Genomic DNA, 22,342 nt, shown 5'->3' on the forward strand with positions numbered 1-22,342 from the left:
TAATTAATTGATTTTTATCTGAAAACGGTAATTGTAAACAACAACCAAAGGTGAGGAGAGGGAGCAGCTCCTGGATCTGTGCGCGAACTCCTCCCCTGCCCCGGGCTCTGCGGCCCCACACCAGCCCTGGGCTCTGCTCGAGCACGAGAATAATAATAATTAGCAATGCTAATTGCTGCTGCAAACACACCCCACAGCGGCCCGGGCAGCGCCTGCAGATTCCCCGGGGAATGTGCGGATGGACAAAGCCCGGAGTCGCCTCCAGCTCCACACAACCGCTCCACTGGCGGGACCTGGATGGGAGCGGCTCCACGGCTGCGGACGGCTTTGGCTGGCAGGAAGGAGAAAGGAACACAGAAAAGGGCATCACCAGAACTGGCACCTTCCAGGGTAGCGTTTCTTTGGGAATCTGGGCTCTGCTGGACGTTTCTGGGTGTAGGAGAGAACAGTGGGAGTTATCAGAGAGCACAAGCAGAATGCAGACCGCACAGAGAAAGAAATCTTTGGTATCTTTGGTATCATCAACACGATTAAAATTACAAATGGAAAAGTCAGTGAGGTAGCCTCTTTGGTTCTCACTAGAAATAGAAAGGTTTTGTATGTTTTTTGGTTTTGTTTTTTTCTTTTTTTTTTCTTTTTCTTTTTTTTTTTCCACACACAGAAATTCATTCTTGGAAGCAGCTAGTTTAAGGGTTTCTCTCTTTTTGCTTGGCATGGATTATTTTCCCCCCAGCTTAAGTTTTAAGAAGCCACAAAGTTCAGGCAAAGTATCCTAGTGTCTTTTCCCCCCCCCCTATTTTTCTGAACACACAGTTTTAGGTTGAATATTCATTGCTTGTCCTCGAAGTTCGCTCTGCTACTCTTACAGGAAATCAGCTGTAGTGCTTTATAGATAACTCTAATTAAAAAATAAAAACTCTACAAGGGCATCCCCGGGTGACAATGAATAAGTTAAATAAATAAGTTATATTATGAAGGCTTCATGTGCCATACTAAAGGTATGTCACACTTTCTAATCAGGAGGGAAGAGATTAACTTAAATAATTTAAATGTTGATATTTAAACAATTAAAATGAATTAAAAGAAGGAATTAAAACTAGACTTGTAGGGAACGAGTCGTTCTTCCCCTGTGTGACAGAAGCTGGCTGCTCTACAAAGCAGTACCAGCTCTGAGGTGTATTTACTAACAGGCTTCGCATGCCCGATGCGCTACAACAGCCCTGCGGATAAATAAGCAAAGTTACTCCCAAATGAACTCCCAAATGGCTGAATTAAATAGATACAGATAGCTGACACCGGAGCCTGACCCCCCCATCTACATTCAGGCAAAACTCCCACTGAATTCAAAAGCGAAACCGAAACACAATGGGGTTCAGACTGAACAGAGATCTCAGGACCTGCCCTAAGAATAAATTAAATAAATTACATTATTGATAGATAATATATCGAGTTAAAACCCACAGGTGTCTGGAAAAAAATAAAACCATTTTAAGCTTTGCCTTCTTAAAAAATTTAAACAATAAAAATTCCCCATAATAAATATAAAGGAGGCCAAGTAGAAAGTTTCCCCGTCTCATAAAAATACTCGGGAATTGCGACAAGCGAGGGAAGCGTTGGCCGTGTCCGAAGCCAGCACGCTCCGCAATCCGGGGTGGTTGCCGTGCCTTCCCTGGGGAAAGGAGAGCCCTGCCCTCCCGCGGGCGGAGCGAGCTTTGCTGGCCGAGCGCTTCGCGGGTCTTTGGGTTCAGCTGTAGGTAAGAGAGATCCACAATAAAGCTTTGCAACCGAAGTCAGTGAGCACATTCTTTGTTCCTGCGCGGGACATCCAGCAATATCCAAGGTTTCTCAAAAGTTGAATTCATCTCGGCTGTGCCCAAGGTTGTGGCTCCAAATTCCTGGACCAGGAGATGCTGGGATACTCTCTGTACACACGAGTCTTTGGCAGCACAATAAATAAAGCAACAAGTTACATGACACAGCTCTAGAGATTCATCAGTTCGGGGCCTAGAGGTGGAACACAGCTGCTGGGGTTTGATGTGGCGTGGGCAGGACAAACCCCCCCACCACAGTCTCTGGCTGCCACGCTCCTCGGCTGAGGGAGCTGCTACATAAAGGCCTACGAGGGTGGACAGTGAAATGGAAGACGTCACACAGGGCCATGAGAGATGCAGGGATAAAAAATGCAGCAGGATCTTCGGGTGAAAATGCATTGGGACTGTTGATAGGTTTGAGGCCCCAGCCCAGAGAAGCCTCGTTTGTGTTGCTACTCTGTAATGCTGCATAACAAACACTTCCACAATTTGGAGAGAACTTCACCCAGGAGAAATTCCTAAGTAATTCAGTACCTGATCTAAACTCCCTCAGTTGGGGCTATTGGATGAGCTCTGAGCAGGAGCAAAAAGCTCAGGTCTTTGCTCTCAGGCTCCACCAGAAGCTGTGGGCAGCTCCCTCTGCCTCTGGGCAAGGTGGAAGGCAGAGCTGTGGATGTCCCTCAGGGGAGTGTCCCTCAGGTGAGATGAGCCTCAGCGAGGTGTCCCACATGCTCAGAGGATGCCTGGGGCTCATTCCCTGGGGGATGCAATGCACTTCCCTGCCCTCTCACTGCAGGAAGGGGAGCTGAGGAAGGAGCTGGGATTTCACTGGTCCTGTGTCATCCCCTGCCGCTGCAGATTGCAGGGGACACTTCCAGCATGAGACAGCTCCCCTGAGGGCAATGTGGAGTTCAAAATGCAGCAGGGGCTGGTCTGATGGACACTTAGATGGGAATGAAAGTGAAACTTCAGCTGGGACCTGCTCCACAGCCTGCTGGCTCCAAACTCTGCACTCAAACTTCTGGCATTTGGGTGATGAGCCCTCAGGACACATCAACACAGACTGGGACCATTTTTTGGCAACTTTATTCCATGTCTGGCTACAAGGACTCTCCAAATCTCTTTGGAATCTGCCAAAGGATCCTTTGATCCCCAGAGCAGACACGTGCTGTCAGTTTAACTGTGAGGATCCTGAATTTGCTTTCCAGAAACTTTTCCTGTCCTGAGCAGACGCAGCTTCTCGATGTTTTTCTATTTTAATTGGAAAGTGGCTGGAGCAGTTCTGTGAAGCAGTTAAAATGAAGCTCTTGTTTAAAGGCAGAGAGAAGCAAGATGTGCTCCAGCTCTGAGGATAAATTTGGACACGTCATGATCTGGATCATCATGACCTGCATCAAACAACATTACAAGGCTCATATATCAGAAGCAGCTCCTGAAGTGCCCAAGGAACTGCTGAATACTTGGGTTTGGTTCAGGTGGAGGTTTGGAGCCAGGCTGTGGCGCTGCTCAGCACTCACAGTGACAGAGATGGGAACACACATATTGCAAGTTCTATCCCTGGGGAGGAGAAAGAAGGGTGGAGGTCACTGGACCGATGTCGCGCGCAGGAGGGTGGCCGTCCACGGCCCCGGACACACGGGAGACCAACACACAAGTCACAGCCAACCCACAAGTGTTTCCTGGAGGGAGGAGATGCACCAGGGTAGTATTCCAAAATCCTGCACTTGGAGTCCATGCAGCTCTGGGAGAGGTGCCATGTGGGGCAGAAAGAGGGAAAACATAAATGAACCCACCCTTCTGGCTGCACAGAGACTCACGAGCGGTTACCTGTCCAGAGATCAGTGGAGTTATGTGCATTAGTCGTGCAAGAGGAGAAACTAACTGAAACACAAGTAGTGAGAATCCTCATCTTTGGTATTGTAGCTGTTGAGGTTTTGGTTGCTCTGTTCCTTGTTCTTTTGAAAAAACTGCATAGGCACAAATTAAAGACAATCTTCAACTTTAAGAGGACTTGAGTTGTCAAATGAAGCAGCAATTGTACTGGCTTTGCTTTTTCTCGTTCTCGTCAACCCTTTCTTTGAGATCTGCTTCCGAAAATGTCCAAGATGTTTGTAGAACACAGTGTGGGACTCGTTTGCTTCCTGACATGCTTCCTTGGTTCTTTAAAATTTTTATTTTATCTTTCAATGGAACAGTTTGTTGCAGAAGAAGTAGGTGCAGAAAACGTTTCTTTGGTTTCGATTAAGTAGTACATAAAAAAAGTCTCAAGTGTCTGTGGCGGAGCACGCCGCCCAGGCCGGTCAGCAGCCGGCGGCCGCAGCGCCGCCGCCAGGGCGGCTCCGCTGCACGGAGCTGGAGAGAGGGCGTGGAGCTCGCCAGGCTTCCCCGGCGCCGGCCAACCACCCGCACCAGCGACCACAAGGAGAAATGGCAAGTTATAAACATCTTTGGCTTGCAGAAATCCTGTCTCTTTGGTGTGCTGTGTTCCTGCCGGCTCGGGGAGCCGGCAGGGAAAAGGAACTTAGGGATGCGATAGAGCTAAACGCGGCACATCTGAAACGGTCAGTGGCATCTGAAGGGCTTGTTTCTGTTTCTTTTCCTGCTTGAAAGTACCATAAAATACTGATAAAATAAACAAAAATACACTGAACGCTGAAAAGGTTTCGGTAACAGCCGTTGCCGAGGAGAAACCAGACTCCCAGAAACTAAAAAGTCTGCAATGATGTAAATTAATCTAAGTCTTCCAAAACATTGTGTTTGCTCCATGAACTGTAGCAGTTCCATCGACCTCCTGAGTGTGCATTAGGTACAAACACAGAGCTTGTGAGGAACTGCCAGCTGTGCTTGAGGCTCGTGCAGTGTTCCCGGGATGTCAGGCTGCAGCTGGCACAGCCTCCCTGGGCAGCCCAGGGCCCGACCGTGGCTGTAGCTACCGGCTTTGTGCTTGATACTTTGAGCTCAAGAGAACTGAACTTTTCTGATCCAAGAACAAGCTGATTAAATTAAACTAAAAAAAAACAACCAAAAAAACCTTAAATCTGATTTTTTTTTTTCCCTAAAACACTTAACAAAAAACCATGCCTGAGTTTAAAAACAGGGTCTTGGGTTTTTAGTATCCGACTTTGTGCTCCGCTGTCGTGTGGCCGCAGGGTGGTGTGGCCAGCACACGGCAGGCGCCGGGCACGGGAGGCTGCCGGGCCGGCAGCGGCTCCCGCCGGCCACGGAAACCCGGGGCTCAGGAGAAACCTGCCTCAAGAACGACTCCCCTACGTTTCAGACCTGCTTCGCCTGTCCTGAGCATAGTATTGTGTGGAGAGAGGTTAAAGTGGAGCCTGCGCCTGCTAAGACTGAGAGAAGCCGTAGGGATGTCCTCGGGAACAGCTGGGCCGGGCTTGGTTGCGGGGGGATTGTGCTTTAGTCGCCAGCGAGGGGCCGCGCTGCGGAGCCGCTCTCTCCGCGCCGCGCCGGCCGTGCCGCGCCCCTCACGCCTTGGTGCAGGTGCTGGGGGCCGAGGAGGAGCCCCCGGAGCTCAGGTCGTCCTGCCACTTCTCCAGGCTGCGCCGGCGGGCGTTCATGAAGAAGTTGCTGACGGTGGTGAGCTCCAGGCCCAGCTGCTGGGAGATGGTGATCTGCATTTCTTTGGAGGGACGCTTGTTCTCCTTGAAGATGGCGAAAAGCGTTCGGCGCTGGAGGTCCGTGAAAACCAGGCGGGATTTCTTCTGGGAGTTGTTCCGCTCTTTGTTGGGCTCTTGCTCTTTGCGTTTGCAGGCTGGGAGGGGGTGGCAGAGACAGAGAGAAAACGTCAGGGTGGCGCCCACAGACCCCGCCAGCCACCCCGATGGCAGGCACTGTCACACGGTGCGGGCAATGTCACCAGCTGAGCCAACACCACTCCGGCACGTGGGACCGGAGGGCTCCCAGAGGAATCCAGTGGGCTGCATTGCTTTTCTATCCCCAGTACCTCTCAACAGCCAGGAATAACAGCTGCATGTTAAGTTTTGTGCCTTTAAACAGCCCGAAGCAAACCCCAGTCAAAGCTCCGCTAGCAGCAACTTTGTGTGAGCACCAAGGGGAAAAAGCACCACGGACCTTCTTGGCCTCCCAGGGCGGGCACTGGCTCACCTGGCCCTGCCCTGCTCCTCCTGCAGTGCCAGCACCCCAGGGCACAGCTCCCATCCCTGTCCTGTTCCCGGGGCATGTCCCGAGGGGGAAGCCAGCCTCAGAGCTCAGGTCACGCAGGGCAGCAGTGCTGGGCCATCGCCGAGCCATGCTAATGGATCCTAAACCCCATTCGTATTAATAGCTGCTCTGTATTTATTAGCAGAGAGAGAACAGCAAGTGCTGAAACCAATACCGCTGCCGGAGCACACCCACACTTAAAAATAGCCTGCCCAGGCCGTCTGCAGCGGGCACAGAGAGAAAATCCATATGTTGACATGGTTAGGTAATGTGCTGGGACAAAATGAGCCCAGAGAATTGATAAGCGGGAGGGTTTTAAGCAGCCCCGTTAAATAATTCTGCAGGTCTGGAATGTGAAGCTGGCCCAAAAGTAAAAGTCAGACTGTGGAAATGTCTGTAAATAATCCAGTCAGGGCTGTACCTGTGTGGAGCCTGGCTCAACCAGGCACTGTGGCACTGACTGCCTCCTTCAGTGCAGGGACAGGACCTCACAGCATTTCTGCAGGAAACTGAGGAACTTTCTTGGAGTGCCTGACCCTGACCCCTCTCAGCTGCCAAATTCCAGTGGCTGCAGCTGAGCTGCCTCTGGGAGGAAGGTGGAGGTCAGACCTCCAAATACCCCAAAGCACAAGAGAAGGCTGAGGATCGGGCTGAAACCAGACAGGGGCTGTGGTGAAGGTTCCCAGCACAGCCCTCCCAGAGCAGTGGCACTTGCACAGGGCTCCGGCTGGGAGCCACGGCAGCAGGAGGCAGGAACAGGGATGCTCCTGTGAGCATCAAGGGGAGCCTGCACCTGGCCCCAGTGGCCAGACTCGTCTCTCTGAGGCCATTATCCCGGAGGCAGCAGAAGGGAAGAATTTGGGCTCTCTGACCGCACCCCTGACACTGCACAGATAACATCCAGCTGCCTGTCTGAGCTGAAAAAGCAGATGTTAAGCTGGGTTCATTTGGCCATGTGTCCAGAATCCACAAGGCAATGTCCCTGGTGCTGGGGACATGATGAGCAGCAGCATCTTTGCTGCAGCTCCTAATCGGTTCCGGGACACTGGGACGAGTGGAGTGTTTCCTACCATCACTAATTTATGTCCTGAGATACTCTGCGTTTTACAGTTATTGGTATCTGATAATAAATAATGCAGAGGTATGTGCTTTTTGATGCATTCAGTAAATACTTTCCTTGAACTGTTGAGTTTGCTCTTGAAAAGGCCCCACAAAGGCAAACGCTGCACCTGACGCGCATCTCTCGGCAGAGAAAAATGGGGTGAGTGCTCTAATAAAATCAAGTGATTTTCCAGGAAGAAAGAGAAAGGTTTTAACAGCAGAGGGAAGAGAAGAGACCATCTGGATTCTAAGCACAATTTGATTTATTAGGTTAAACCTGAACATATCCTATGGAAGAAAATGGACAACCAGCAAGAACTGAAAGCCATAACTGTGGAAAAAAATATACATAAAAATATAAAATAAAATATTTTTCTTCTGCATTGGATTAAAGATGCTCTTCGATAGAAACAATACAGGAACTTCTCAGAACTGGGGTCAGTGCTGCCTCCCATAGCGTGGACTAAAGTGGAGCCCAACGACTTGAAGGGCATTAAAATGGTGCAGGGACCCGACACCACTCTGTGACACTCTGAGTATCATCACACTGAATTTCCCTACTAATAGTTCATTTGCCTGACTTTTTGCAACAATGACTCTAAATTTCCATTTTCTTCCCCACAAGAGAGGAAGCTAGCCAGCCCAGGCATTCCAAACAGCCACAAATCCTGAAAAATATCAAGAAGCTCTAGTGCTCAGCTCAGTCCCACCCTGTGAGCCCTCAGGCATGGGGCAGGGATGCTCCAGGGCCTCCCTCAGCTCCTAGGACGGAGACAGAGATGAGGACACGAAGGTCACCAGCATCGGAGGGAGGAAGAGGCGCAGGAAGGGTCCCAGGGGCAGGAGCAGTGCCCGAGCAGCCCCAGGAGAAGTGGGAAACTTGCCGGGATACTGGAGACATCACCAACACAGCTCCTGCGCCTCTCTGGTGCTGGGTGTTTTAATTAACAGCAAAATGACTCTGCAGCCACAAAACAAAGAGCAGGGGCTAGGAAGGAACCAAGCAGAGACCAACGTTCCCTTAATCCAGCAGTATGTCCTCAGTCTCCATTGTTCCTGAGGACAAGTGGTGAATATTGATCCTGCCCCTGTGGTTTGTGTGGGTGCAAAGTCACCCAAACCCAGTTATCTGTCTGATGGAACTAAAACTGCTCCTCTATTCGATTTTGGAGAGGACTCAATGTGAGGGAAATGGAATTACTCTGGTAATACTGAACACAATGAAATGACGATCAAAACATTTTCTAAAGATTTAAAATGTTTTTCTTTTGCTGTGATTCACTTAAAGCAACCCCTTGTATATCCCTGTTACTACAATCTTTTAAAAACTAGGCCTCAGAAATCAATTTGATTACCTCTCTGAATTAAGTATGCACGAATGAGAGCGATTGAGATCAATACAAATTAGGTTAAGTACTCCGCTGTGTACAAAATCATTATGGAACAAGGAGCAATCAGAATGAAGATGCAAATAATCACATTGTCGGGGTGGGCAGCCAGTGCTGCTCATCCCAGCTGCTGCACACACACCAAACTCCAAATCTTTGAAACCCTAGGAATGCCCTTGATGGCATTTATCCAGAAAAACGGAGTGGATGTGTAGCACAAAGTGAATTCTGCTCTTCCAGGGAAGATCTGCTCGCTCATCCATTGTAATGGTGAGGTGTTCCCTGTTTGGAGATCCAGGATTCCTGCAGAGCTCTGAGAAGGAAGTTCACAGCCTGGCTGTTTCCTGCCAGGAAGGTGTTCTCTTGGTGCCCCACCTGGTTTTTCCCTCTCAACATGGGGGAGAAGAAGGTGTGTGGGAAGCCCTCCAAGGAGACCTCCTCTGCTCTTCCTTCACCTCCTGCAGCCCAGTGCTGCTTGCCAAAGCTTAATGCCTCAGCACAGGCCCCGTGCTCCCATCCCATTATGAGGGGATGAGGACGGCTGGAAAATCACCGCTGCTCATAAATATGTTCCCTGCTTACTGAGAGATATTTTGGTCTTGGAGACAATTTGCGTTTTGGGAACCTGCCAGCCTCTATCGCTTGTCTAATAATTCCTCTGAGCAGCATTTACCAGTGGTTTGAGTCCCTTTTTTCACAACGGAGCAGTTTGATTTTATAGCTCAAAACCCCCAAACAACCCCAAAACGCTCCAATTTCTTTTTTGATTGCATTTCTCTCTGCCATCAGCGAGTTGTCTGGCTGATGTTATCACCAAACCCATTTGAGATTAGTCTGTTTGGTATGATTTCTGTGTGCAAACCCCTCTATAAATCAGAGAGCCTTTTATGTAAAAGTCTGCAAGATTGATAGAGCTGGATACAAAATCTTTTACCTCAGAAAAAGAGATGTATTATCTGTCCCGTTGGATATAGTGCTTTCCCTGCATATTCATCGCCCAGGTATGATAGGCTTTTCCCAGAGAAGACAGGAGACAGGATGGGAGCCTTAAATACAAACAGATTACTATCAGAAGGAAGGGAGTGTTCTTCTTCGCTGTGTCTAGTGGGGATAAGATGAGAAGCAAAGGGTTTAAAAGACAAAAAGTGAGATTAAGGCCAGTCATTAAGGGGTTTTTTGTACCTGTAAGCCCTGGAAGAGATTGCTTAGGTAAAAAATCCCCCTCTGGAGATCCTGAAGAAAGGGGCAGGCTGTCAGGACAAGTGATATCTGCAGTCCCTTTCAGCCCTGCTTTCCCTCTGAGATCCATTCTCTGCACACCTGCAGAGCCCCGTGTGCACTCTGAAGGCAGCTCCAGGGGAGCTGCTCTGATGAGCAGTCTGCTGCCTTTAGTGCTCCGAGGCTCAGCACAGCCGTGTTGGGTACTGCAGGAAGCTTGTCATCTCCCCGTAATGGCTAATTGGAAGGGAAGGAAAAGCTCCTGCAGCTGCTGGATGGCAGCAACATCCAGGACAAGGATTTGTGAATAATACCAGGGAGGAACACCAAGGATGAGCACCCGGGGCCACAGCGCAGAGCAAAAACACTCCTCCAGAGGGTGGGAAGAACTGACACCAGTTACTGGGAAATAATCCTTTTGGCAAAAATGTTCTCCCCTGTATGCATTCCTCGCCACAAATAAATTGTGGCAATTTTCAGCTGGAGAGGAATACTGGAGATTGGGATATTTCAGCTCAAACAGTGATGGGCAAGAGACACAGGGGAAAAAAAGAGATGCTGAGGGAAAAATCTTATAAGGAAACAGTGAAGAACAGCTTCATAATGAGTAACACATGATGACCAACTAATTGCTGCTTTTAAAAAGTGGGGGACAACATACAGAAATGCTTTTAATCCAAAATGTACTCAGAATGAACTTCATCAAATAATCAAGAAACTGATAAAACTCGTTTGCTTTGCAAAAACAGGATTCAGATTTCTGTGTGGCAGAAATGCCTTCAGAAATGATGTGGAACAAAGAGCTGGGGCAGGGGATTATTTTGGAAAGTTGATGCATGAGAAATACAATTTATCAGCCAGCACCACAATTTACCGCATGGATTGTTCAAACACAACCACTAATCTATAGCTGAAGAGAGCACCAATATTTCAAGCCACTAAGCACCTTTCAAAGAACCTTTACATACCTGTATATTTAGTTCAACACTAAGAAATAGCTTTATAAATAGGTGACGTGCCTGATACAGATGTTATCATGCCTTAATTTTTAGCTGGGGATGCAGACAACAAAATAGTCTCAAAATCCAGGGAAGAAACATTTGGTAGGGCACAAAGAGGCAGAGGATGGTCGGACAGCCCACTCCTCACTGTCAGACCCCTCTCCTTGGCCTGGGGCACTTGGGGGTGCAGGGGCTCAGTCCTGGCATGTGCCACTGCCACCGCCCATTCCTGGTACTGCCACCCACGGCTCGCCGGGCCCGGCACAGGGGGCTCCGCGGCCGCCGCCTGCCCCCCGGTCTCATCTCGCTCCCGCTCCCGCTCTCCTCCTCCCTTCCTGCTCGCGTCCCTCTCCGCCGCTCTCCGTGGTACTGACAGCTCTAAGCACGGAGCGGGGATCGGGCGGCTCTGCACAAATGAACCGCTGATGGTGTTTCGGTACAAAAGTGTTTAATCATCAATAAGGCACCGCAGAATGTAAACAGGCGGCGGAGCGCTCTGCTGACCCCGCAGAAATTTAGGGATTGCCCGTGAGTCCGCCGGGGCTTTCCCGAAACCTTCCCGCGGCGGCGAGGGAGGGCAGGAGGGAGGGTCCGGAGCCCCGACTGCCCCGTCCCGAGGGCGGCCCTGCTCTCCCGGCGGGGAGCGGCACCAGCCGTGGCCCCAGCCCGTTTTGGGGACGAGATCCCGGGCTGGTGCCGCCGTCGGGGGCGGTTTGGCGGTAAAAGCGTTCGTCCGAGGCTCCCAAAGCCCCCGCCGTGCCCCGGGGGCAGCACGGTGTCCCCGGGAGGGCACTCGCCGCTTCCCCAGCGGCAGCCGCAGCCAGGCACGGGCACGGGGAGCCCGGCAGGGTGCTTTGCCCGCGGAGCCCCAGAGCACCCGCGGAACTGCTCTGCACAGCCGGTCCTGCCCGCACCTGCCCGCACAGAACCCCCAGCACCGTCCCCGACAGAGGACTCCTAAAGACCCCCGAGAAAAGACAACAAGCACAGAAATAATAACATTAAATTAGATTAGGTTAGAATAGGATAGACAACACTATATATCTTCTATAATAAGAAAAAATACTAAGCACGCCTGCATTGCTACTGCTCCCACAGGGAGAGGGGATTTCCCTTCAAGGACAGCAGATTTACACCCCACTTGGGAAAAATTTCCAGGACTATGGGGCAAAGAGCTGGTGGGCATTTTTTGTTTTTAAAAACCTGAAACTCGTGGCTTTTTTCCCATGCTCAGAGGGATTTAAGCAAGCGAGTAAAGGGGGGGAAGGAAGCACTGAGGCAATGTGGCCACATATTCACACGTGGCAATAAAAGGAAATTAAAATAATCGATTTCCTGAAGGGAAAGGTAATTTGCAAAGGTCTTTCCCGCTCCATGGGGAGTCCATGGCCACTTAGCACCTGAGCTCTCTCCAAACTTTACTCCTGGATGCAGAGGCATTCAGGGGGCCTGGTAAAGCAGAGACCCAGAATTATAAAGGCATAACTCTGCATGCAGCTGTGATTCCTGATTTTCTGCTCTATATGCAGGGCTCCACGGGGAACCCCCACCCGGGACCAGTGCTGGGAAGGAAAAGCACCAGCCACGTTACTGGAAATGAGCCGGCTCAGGTTCCAGATCAATGAAAACTGGGTCCACGCGTTGATGCTCCTGTTGCCAACATTAATGCTCTTTTAATCTTCTAAACATTATCTGCATCGATTCCCCTCTCGATACACGTTTGTTTGTGAATGCGACATCACCGCGTGCTCGGCAAAAAAATCAAACCCCTTGTATCCCTCTGACACCCCCGTCAGACCCCGGCACCTTCATTTGGCTGCAAGCACAGAAGAGCCGGATGCCCACGGGTGCTGGAAGGGACAGACGACTTTGCAGTCGGCGTTAAAGCCGAGCAGAGGATCAGCGTCCCTCTCCCGAAGGGCAGCACAGCCGGGACTGCCCCGCACCTCGGGAAAGCCCGAGCTCTCTCCACGGGGATTCTGGAGACCCCAGGCCGTGGGTGTTTAACCCACAGCACCTCTGGTTAGAAGTCGGCCAGGGATTAAGACCATCAATCATCCACGGCTCCTGTTCGCCCTGCTCCGCCGCATCCCAGCCTCTCCCGGCAGCTGCCCCTCGTGCGGGAACTCTCTGTGCCCATTTCCCTACCGCAGAGACGCCCGGGTCCCCTCAGACCCCTCCGCTGGGCAAGGTGGGCAGCCCTGCGAACAGCCCACTGTGTACCTGCCCACTGGGAAACGATCTGCCCCCGTCGGGATCAACTGAAATAAAAGAAGGGCGGACTCGGTGGCACAAATATCCCAGGATTTTCGTTGCTGTCAGAGCAGAGCAGAGCGCCCCGGCCCCTGGCCCCCGCCCCATGCTGCGGTTTGTCCCACGCGTGTCTGCCCGTGCCACAGCCCCCCGTGTCCTTCTACACCCACGTCCACGGCCGCGTGGTTTCCGGGGAGCGGGAAGGCAGCCCCGGCCGTGCTCCACGGCGGGGCCCGGCCCGCACCAGAGCGGGACCAGCCAGGGGGGCAACCTTCGGGCACCCACGGCGCCGTGGACGCACCCTGCACGGCCTCACAGCTCTTGCTGGGTCTGTCCCGCTCACCTCGGGTGCGGACGCTGCCGGGGGTCGGCGCGGGGGTCGGTACCGGAGGTCGGTACCGGGGGTCGCTGCCCGCCGCCCCCCCCGCGGCCCCCGCAGAACAATGGGGGCTGCGGCGCCCCGCGACCGCGCCAGGGGGCGCCCGCGCGCCCTCCGCGGACAATGCGGCCGGGCCGGGGCCGCGGGGGCTGCGCGGGGTCCGGCCCCCGCCCGCTCCCACCGGCCCCGCCTGTCCCGGGACGCGGAGCCCCCGCCCGCCCCCCCCGGCCCCCCCCGGTGGGCCCGGCAGCGCCGGCAGCCGCAGGAGGGATGCTCACGGAGAGCGCGGCGCGGTGCGGAGTGCGCACCTTCAGCACCCGGCCCAGGAGAGCAGCCCCGGCCCCGCCGCCCGGCGGTAGCAGCGGAGCGCGCCCTTCCGCCTGGCCCGAGCCTCGCACAGCCCCGCCGGACAGAGCTGGAGTGCGCGGTGCCGGCTTTGCGGAAGGCGGGGACGGGCTAGCTTCGCACAGCTCCGCCGTTCACGGCGGAGCGCGGAGCGGGGAAGCGGCCGAGCCGGGCCGGCGGAGGACGCACTGCGGGGCCGGCCGGTCGGCGCTGCGCTCCGAGGGTCGCGCTGCGCTCCCCGCCTGGCACCGGCTTGCACCTACCTGCTAGCCGCAGGGCAGACATCCTCTGGAACTCCGGCTCCTGTAGCCACTTCCACATCCTGCGGAACGTCTCCCGGCCGGACTTGAGTTTACTCCAAGGCTTGGGGTTCCGCAGCAAGTCCGAGAGGGTCCCCTGGGAGCGGCACAGCACTCGTTGGGCGAAGATGGCCTGCGGGATGCTGTAGCGCTTCAGCTCCGCCGTGATCCTTTGTGCCACCTCCTTGGTGTTGATCTCCTCCAGCTGCCCCGCGCCGCTCCCCTGCGGGCCGGCGGCGGGGGGCGGCCGCTCCCGGCCGGCCGGCAGCGCGGGGCCGTGCGGCGGCGGCGGCCCGGGGGGCGCGGGGTGGTGCGCGCCGTTCAGGGGCGGCAGCATGGCCGGGGGCGTCCCCAGCCCCCGGGGCAGGTGCTGCTCCCCCCGCGCCAGCATCGCCGCGTGCGCCTCGAAGTTGGGGCTCAGCATCTTGTCGTGGCCAGGCGGCCCGTAGCCGTGCAGGCCCTGCTGGGAGCCAGGAAGCGGGCCCAGCCCGTTGCCCAGCGGCGAGAGGCTCTGCCCCACGGCCGGCACCTCCTTGTAGGGCCCGTAGAGGCTGTTGACGGCCGGCAGCCCGCGCTCGTCCCGCATGAGCGCGAAGCCGCCGCCGGCGCTGCCCGGCAGGCGCTGGTGGTGGTGGTGGTGGTGGTGGGCGTGCGGATGGGCATGCGGGTGGTGGAACTTGTCGGAGACGGCGGAGATGGGCGGCAGGGGCTGGAGCGGCGTCAGCGTGGTGTAGGTGCCGCTCATTCCCATGCCGGGCGGCGAGGCCTCGCAGGGCACGCTCATGGCGTGGTGCAGCGGGATGGAGAGCTCGGGCCGGTACTCGGCGGCGCCGTCCAGCAGCGAGGCCATGCTGGGCACCATGGCGGGCCGGGCGGCGGGGGGCAGCTCCTGGTGCGGCGGCGGCGGCGGCGGCGGCGGGGGGGGCGGCACCCGGAGCGGCCCCGCGCTGCGGCCGCCGTGGTGAGGGCTGGGGCTGCCCATCATCTCCGGTTCGTGCCCCGCCGCCCCGTGCAGGCTGCCCAGCGGCTCCATCGCCAGCTCGGGGTTCATGGCGCACGCACCCGGTTCCCCGCCCAGGCACCGCCGGCCGCCGCGCCCGCTCCTCATCCGCTCATCGGGGCGGCGGCCGCCGCGGCCCGGGGCCGCCCGCCCCGCGGGCAGCGGCGGCTCAGCCGGGCCCACCGCGCCGGCCCCGCGCCATGTCCTCGCCTCGCCGCCGCCGCCGCCGTCTGCGGGCGGCGGGAGCTGTCCGGGGCCGCCCCGCCCCGGCCGCGCCCGCGGGGCCGGGCTTGCGCCGCGGGCGGGCGGGCGTGAGGGCGTGAGGGCGGCGGGAAGGGCGGGAAAGGCGGGCGCGCGGGAGCATTGGTGGGCTGGGGGTCGGGGGGCGTGGCCTCCGTGAGGGGATGTGAGGGGTCGTGAGGGGACGGCGGGGCCGTTAAAGATTCCGCCGCCTTTGTAGCGTGCGGTCCCACCGGGAGCTCCCGGGATCGGCCCGGAACCAACTCCGGCAGCGGCCGGGGCTCCTCCCGTACCGCGGTGGGATCCGCGGTGCCGGTTGCGCGGCGGCCGCACGGATCTCCTCCTGGCAGGCTGCTCCGCAACCCCCGGTCCCGCAGCCCAGCCCTCAGCCGGCGGCTCCCGGGGCCCCGCTGCACACAGCCGGCCCTGCTGCCTCCCTGTTCGCTGCTGCAAACCAAGGTACAGCGCTGATCTGTGCTGTTGGTTATTGGTTATTAGTTGCCACAAATGCGGCTGAATTCGGGCTCATTAATAAGGTGCGATGGACGTACCTCGCCCGGGGGTGAATGGTGAGTCCCAGGAGCCCGCCGTCCCCGTGCCACCCGCTGGCACATGGCTGTGGGGTGCCGCTCCCCCGTGCACACACGGACAGGCGTTCTCCCCTCTTCCCAGGGAAGGGCCGGTTCCCCGGGCCGCCCCTCAGCCCCCGCGGCTGGCAGGGGCAGCGCACAGCTCTGCAGGGCACAGGGCGTGCGGCTGGCAACGCGGCTCCGTGGGCAGGGGCAGGGCGGATGGAAGCGGACAGGGACGGGGGGCCCGAGGGGACAGCATACCCTGGCATGGAGCTGGCAATTGGGGACGTGCCTGCTGTGGCGCAGCCCGTGCAGGGCGCCCGTGCCAAGACACACTGGGTCGGGCTGTGCCCGCTGCTCCCGGCTGTGCACTTCACTACTTCTCCCTGCTCCTTTAATCAGCAGCAGCAACAGCAGCCTTGAGTGTCCTTGTTTTGTATCGTCCTTATCTCGGCCCTGATAACCATCTCCGTATTTGTGAAAGTCCCACCTCCACTGGGTCTTTCCAGTAACTAAAAGAGGGAAGTAGGGAGAAATGTCACCTTTTGGACCCTCGATCATCAGGCCACTCACTCTCCAGAGTGCCTGGTATCTCCTTGCAAACAGGTTGTGTATGACAGCACCCAGTTTCCCTACGGACTGGATCCCAAAGGATAATGATCCATTTCTTTCCATGCTGCCATCGCAGCGTCTCTGGAGCTCACGGTGTTTTCTGAGCTGCTTTTTGGCACTATCAGGCGGGTATAAGGTGGAGTTCCCCCCGCCCCAGCTACTCCTCCCGCTGCCAGCTTGTGGTGAAGGAAAAAAAAAGGAAGACAGAAAAGAAGGCTCTGGCGTGAGGTGCCTTTGTTCAGGGCAACTTATGCGTGAAATCTTTTTGTCCTTCCTAAAGGAAGGCAAAAGTTGCGGTTGATTTGGGGAAAAAAGAGGCGAGTGCAGCGCTCCTGAGACGGAGGTGCCTCTGTGGGCAGGCGGGAGGAGGGTGGGTGGGCAGACCCTGATGGGAATCTGGCGCTGCAGATGAGCTGGTTTCTGTGTCCTCCCTTTTCCTCTCTTTTCCTCATTTTTTCTCTTGCCTTGCCTTCTCCTTCTCCAGCAATTTCATCAGGTTTTTGACTTTTTCTTTCCAAACCTGCCCCTGATGGCTGTGCCCCCTGAGGATGTTTTGTAACACACCATAGTGTCTAAGTCTGGTGTCTTTCCAAATTCATGTCAAAATCTTCCTGGGAATCAAGGTGAAAATATCCATACGTGGTGCAGCTGTACCCGAGGGTCCGATCTGATGGGGCAGTGCCTGCCCTCAGAGGCAGGAGGGTGCCAGGTGTCCTTTGTCACGCTGGCAGCTGGGCACGGTGGGCAGGAGCAGTGCCGGGAGCCGGGTGGCTGCTGCTGCTTCCAGCCCAGAGAGCTTGGGCTGCCCAGCGGGACGGCGTTCCCTGCCTGCATGGCTGCCTTTGCCAGAGGCTTTCCCTCTGCTCTTGGGGGAGGGAGGAGGGGGTTTCTTTGTTAGCTTTCCTTCTCCTGTCTGCCTGCAGCCGGGCCTCCCCCTGCCACAGCCGGGTGCCCTTGTTCCCCCCAAAGAGGCAGCGGTGGGGTGTCCAGGGATGGTGGGGTGGGACAAACCTGGGGGTTGGCCTGATCTGACTGAACTTTCTTGCCCAGCATCCTTCTGGTTTGGGCTGTGACTCCCCTGGGAATATAAAATTTAATTCCTCTCCTCTTTTGTTCTCCGGGGTTCTCTGTGGTGTCCTGCAGCAGCCAGACCTGGCACCTGATCCAAACCATGCAGGAAAGGGTGACTCCAGGGTGACACCTCAGTGCAGGACACGGCACAGGCACAGGGAGTTCTCTAAAGCAGCTGGCCAGGGCCTGCAGGTGCCATTTTCACCTGCTTTTAAACAAACATTGCAAGTGTTTTCTTTGGCATTTTGAAACTGCTGTCACAAGCCCATTCTCTACAGAGCGAGCAGCTTCAGCCCCTCAGGACACCTTTCCAGGGATGGAGGCAGAGCTGGACATGGGGCAGGGGGTTCAACCCATGCTGGCCATTGGCACCCTCCAGCCCCAGCACCAATGGCCAGCAGAGTCTTCCTCACATTTACCAGTGGGAGAGAAAGGAAAGGATTTTTCCTATCCCATCCCCATACTCAAATTGGGTTATAGGACTATAAATCCCTGCTGCTCTGCCAGGATGGTCTCAAGGATAAATATATGAGCTGTAGTGGGTATTAGTGGTGGGAAGCGCACAGACAGAGGATCTGGCATGGCCCTGCTCCTGTGCCTGCCAGCCTGAGGGACTCTATCCTGGGAGTTCATGGGAGCTCCTAAAAACATGCGGCAGAATTCCTGCTGGAGCAAGAAGCAGGTCACCTGGAACAAGTAACAGCGGTGGGCTGTAAGATGTTCCTGGGGATGTAATTCACCTTAATGAGCAAATACCCTGAGCCAATCAGTGCCCAGATTCCCACACTTTTTATCTTCACGTATTTCACAGGCGTGCAGAATTTGATCCATCACACCAAGCTTGTTGCACTGCATAATTAAATATAGGCAGCATTAAGCAACGCTTTTGGCAACTCCTCTGGTGAAGTTTTCCAGTAAAACCTAGCAGTGGCCCTGAGCAGTTTGGGAAATAATAATAAGGAAGAAGCAGACACAGCGGAGTTTTACAGACTCCCAATGCACAAGAAACCATTTTATTTAAAAACAATGCATTCAATATCAGGTTATGGCACATGAGTCAATGCTGCAGGCACATCACACCACGGGATCACACTGAGAGCTCCCGAGCCCCAATGCTTGTCCCGGGGACGTGGCACGGTCCCGAGGGGAGCCAGGGCACCAAGTGCTGTGCAGGGACGCTCCAGCCCCGGGCTGAGGACACACACTGCCTGGTGCCAGCCCCAGGATGGGGACACACACTGCCTGGTGCCAGCCCCAGCCCCAGATTGGGGACACACACTGTCTGGTCCCAGCCCCAGGATGGGGACACACACTGCCTGGTCCCAGCCCCAGGTTGGGGACACACACTGCCTGGTCCCAGCCCCAGGTTGGGGACACACACTGCCTGGTCCCAGCCCCAGATTGGGGACACACACAGCCTGGTCCCAGCCCCCAGCCCTGGTGCCAAGGCTCTCCATGGTCGTGGGGCTGGAGCAGCTCTGCTTGCAGCGTCCTTCCCACCGCTCACCTGAGAGGTGCACTGGCCCTTTATGAACGTCAGCCATTGAAAAATAAACAATGCTTTTAGTATGGCCCTTACTAATGAAACCTTTTTTACAATTATGGCATTTTTTCTTTTTTTTTTTTAATGTTTATATTTTTTTATCTAAAACAACTCCATCAGGCATTGAACTGTAGAGCCATTGAAATAAAGACACATTCATTTACAGAAAACCTGCTTTTTCCTATTTGCCCTGTTTTTGCAGTCTCCATTCACAGTTAGCTCTGTTTCACAAACTCTTGCTTTTTGGCTTAGTCTTACAATTAAACCTGGTAGCCAAATGCCTGTTTTCACGTGCCTTGCTACCATTCACCAAAGAGATGCAAGCAACAAAAATAGAGACCCAAGATGTATAAAAGAAGAGAGGAAACATGTATTCCCGATCCTATGTACACACCCAGCACCTTGGCACCTTGGCAAAGGGGCTGGAGAGAGATGTGGCTGCCACTGGATACTGTCCTGGCAGCCCAGGGCCAAGCAGGGTCTCCCAATGGAGGGAGCTGCTCAGGAGGACTTGTCTGGATTTTGGAGCCCTAAATGTTTTGTACTTACAGGTATTGATCACACTGCATTAGCTCTGTTGGCTTGTCTAGACATTCAGTCATGGGAAGGAGAATTCTCCCTGAACCATCAGGAATTCATGCAGGAAGGTTTGGGGCCAAAGAGAGGGAAGGAAGAGCCCAGCTGAGGTGATGCCACTTGCAGGGGCCACTGGCTGTCCTGAGCAAGGAGGGCAGCCCCCAGCACTTTGTAAATAACAATTAAATAAATAACAAAGATACTTGTTTATTAATGCAAAGGCATTTGTGCTGGAGAGAGGCAGCCCCAAAGAGCCTCTCCTCCTCAGCCACTGTTTTGTCCATCCCCTGCCATCCTCACCTCTCCCTCAGACTCCACCTGGCAAAACAAAAGCTGTGCACTTTGAGATGGTTTTCCACCTTGCATAAGCTTGGGCAAAAGAATATTGATACTAAGAAGCAATTTACTTTGGGCTGTGCTGTGCCATCGATCACGGGGCAGAACTCCCCATTAAAATCAATAATTCTGAAATGTTCAATGTGGGTCTGGAGCATCGATGGGGAGTTTTGCTTAAAAATCAATGATGTAATATGGCATCCTGTCAATAATTTTTCTGTATTCCCATTTCCAAATATTTGCAGTCAGTTTTGTGCTTCCTTCTTTGCATTTGGTGCCTCTTTGTGCTTTTGGAAAGTTCTGGTGGTGACGCCAGGGCTGTGCCCAGGACTGGCAGGGGGTTCTGCCCCTCTCCAGGACCATGGGAGGTTCCAGAAACTGCATGGAGCACAATGCTCCCTGTTGTCATGCCAATATAATGATAATAGTTCTCATTTCTTTAATTTGCTGATGAGAAATGATGGGTCCCCACAGGAAACTGGTAAAAGGCCTCTTGATAAAAATATCTGGCATTCAGAGAAGCCAAGAAGGGTCACTCAGGGTTTGGGGTGACCCTTCTGCCCCAGTGGGTTCTTTGCCACTCGGATTAGGGTTGCTGGGCACTGCTTTACCATGGACCCCAGTGACCAGCACGGCAGCTGTAGAGCTCCATAGGAAACAATAGCAGAAATCATTCATTCCTGCACTTCATTAATGACCAGAGCAGAGCTCTTCTTTCCCTGTGCAATTTCTAGTTTGGGGCTAAACAATCTGTGTGCTCCAGCACGTGGAGAAGGGTCCCTGCAGGCTTTGATGGGACCAGTGCTGCCCAGCCACTGCCAGCCCCACAGCTCCCAGAGGCAGTGATCCCACAGCCCTTGCTGGCACTGGGGGGACTCAGTCCAGCGCTGGGACATCGCCACTGCGCCACTGTGACTCCATGAGCACAGGCACTCCAGCTGGACCCTGCTGAGCGAGTGTGAGGAGCACAGAACTGGCCAGAGCCCCAGCAACAGTGGCTGGGGCAGCTCTGGATATGGGGCAGCAGGGCGGTGATCCAAGCCCCACCACAGCCCTAAACAGCCTTTGGAAAAGCAAAGCTGGGAAATGTGGGATCATTCAGATGAAGGAGAAAGCCACCAGCTCCTTCTCCACCCAGGGGCATGGGGGAGAACCATCCTGGCTGCAGGGACAGCAGAGTTGCAGTGCCACAGTGGGCACCAGGACATGCCTGGGCTGCTCAGCTTGGGTGCTGTGCTGGAGATCTCCTTCCTCATCTCCTATGTCTGATCACAGGTAAAGAGGCTAAGAAAAATTAACCCGTGCCATTTTAAATACTGGATTTTGCATCTTCTTTCATTGTGGGGTCAGTTCTCACTCAGAACAATAAAAAATGGTTAAATACTTGCCAGCATACTCATAAGAAACCCAGTTATTTCCCGGGCTCCTTTATCCTGAGATAAAATGGCCAACACTTCCCAACTGTAAGTGACCCTATTGTTTGTCCTGTCCCCAGACAGCTGGATTTCCTGTGGTGCCAAGGAAGCGGCTGCCCTGTCTGCCTTGGAGTGCTGCTGGTGATGGGAGAATGGGGACACTACTCCAGCTGTCTGACTGGTGAGTTAGAGACAAAAATGGGGACATTTAGTCATGACATTTCCTCTTCCCTGCACTCCAGCTCTGCTCACTTCCCTACAAAAACTGGTTTTAAAAACCCCAGCACCTGGCTTCCATTTTTGCACATCCTGCCAGTCCCTGCCCAAGCAGAGGGATGGGGTTTGGGGCTTTTCTCACCAAATAGGTCTCCAGAGAAGCCTAATTTCATGTATTGTGGTGGTTTAACTTAAAAGTCAAATAACAGAATAGTATCAGCTGGATGGGAATGAACATGCCTCCGCCTGTCTAGTCTGGACTAGGATCTGTCCCGAAAGGAATTAAAACACTGAAGTATTCCAAGAGTGATATAAACACCTAGCTAAGGTATGAGCCACTTTGTGACCTTCTTGTTATTCTTTAAAAAATGTAAAATTCAGTAAATAGGAAAATACCCAAGCGGTGGAAATCAGGATCCACACCGAGGAACTTGCGTGTGAAGAGGCGCTGGAATTCCGAGTGGCTTCCTCCATCGGCCACGGCAACGCAGAGCTATTGACAGCAACAGATACAAAAGAAGCAAAACCTTTTAAAAGTAGCATTTCTAGCTCTAATGGGAAGGAACAATAAAATTATTTAGGGTGTTTAGCAGAGTGCTAAAATATGAACAGATATTAAAACATACTGAGTGGCTTATCTAGAAATGCAAAATGTTTCAACTTTGCAGCTGCACAAATCGCATCCACAGAACATGATAAAAGCTTCTGCACCGCTAAATATGCTGAAACCCTTAGATGAGCAGTAGCTAAAAAGCATCTTTAAATAATGGAAAAGATTCTAGGGTGG

At 54.2% G+C, this 22,342-nt stretch overlaps 1 protein-coding gene across 1 annotated transcript; it reads right to left on the reverse strand.

Moving 5' to 3' along the window:
• Positions 1–5,293: 5,293 nt before the first annotated feature.
• On the reverse strand, positions 5,294–15,082 carry ONECUT2 (one cut homeobox 2; the record flags this gene model as incomplete). The annotated part of the gene is made up of 2 exons (XM_084225319.1): positions 5,294–5,580; positions 13,939–15,082. 2 exons carry the CDS (start codon positions 15,080–15,082, stop codon positions 5,294–5,296), a joined length of 1,431 nt encoding a protein of 476 aa, XP_084081445.1.
• Positions 15,083–22,342: the final 7,260 nt, after the last annotated feature.

Source organism: Fringilla coelebs (assembly GCF_963513975.1).
Source record: "Fringilla coelebs genome assembly, chromosome: Z".
In the NCBI taxonomy this organism is placed as follows: domain Eukaryota; kingdom Metazoa; phylum Chordata; class Aves; order Passeriformes; family Fringillidae; genus Fringilla; species Fringilla coelebs.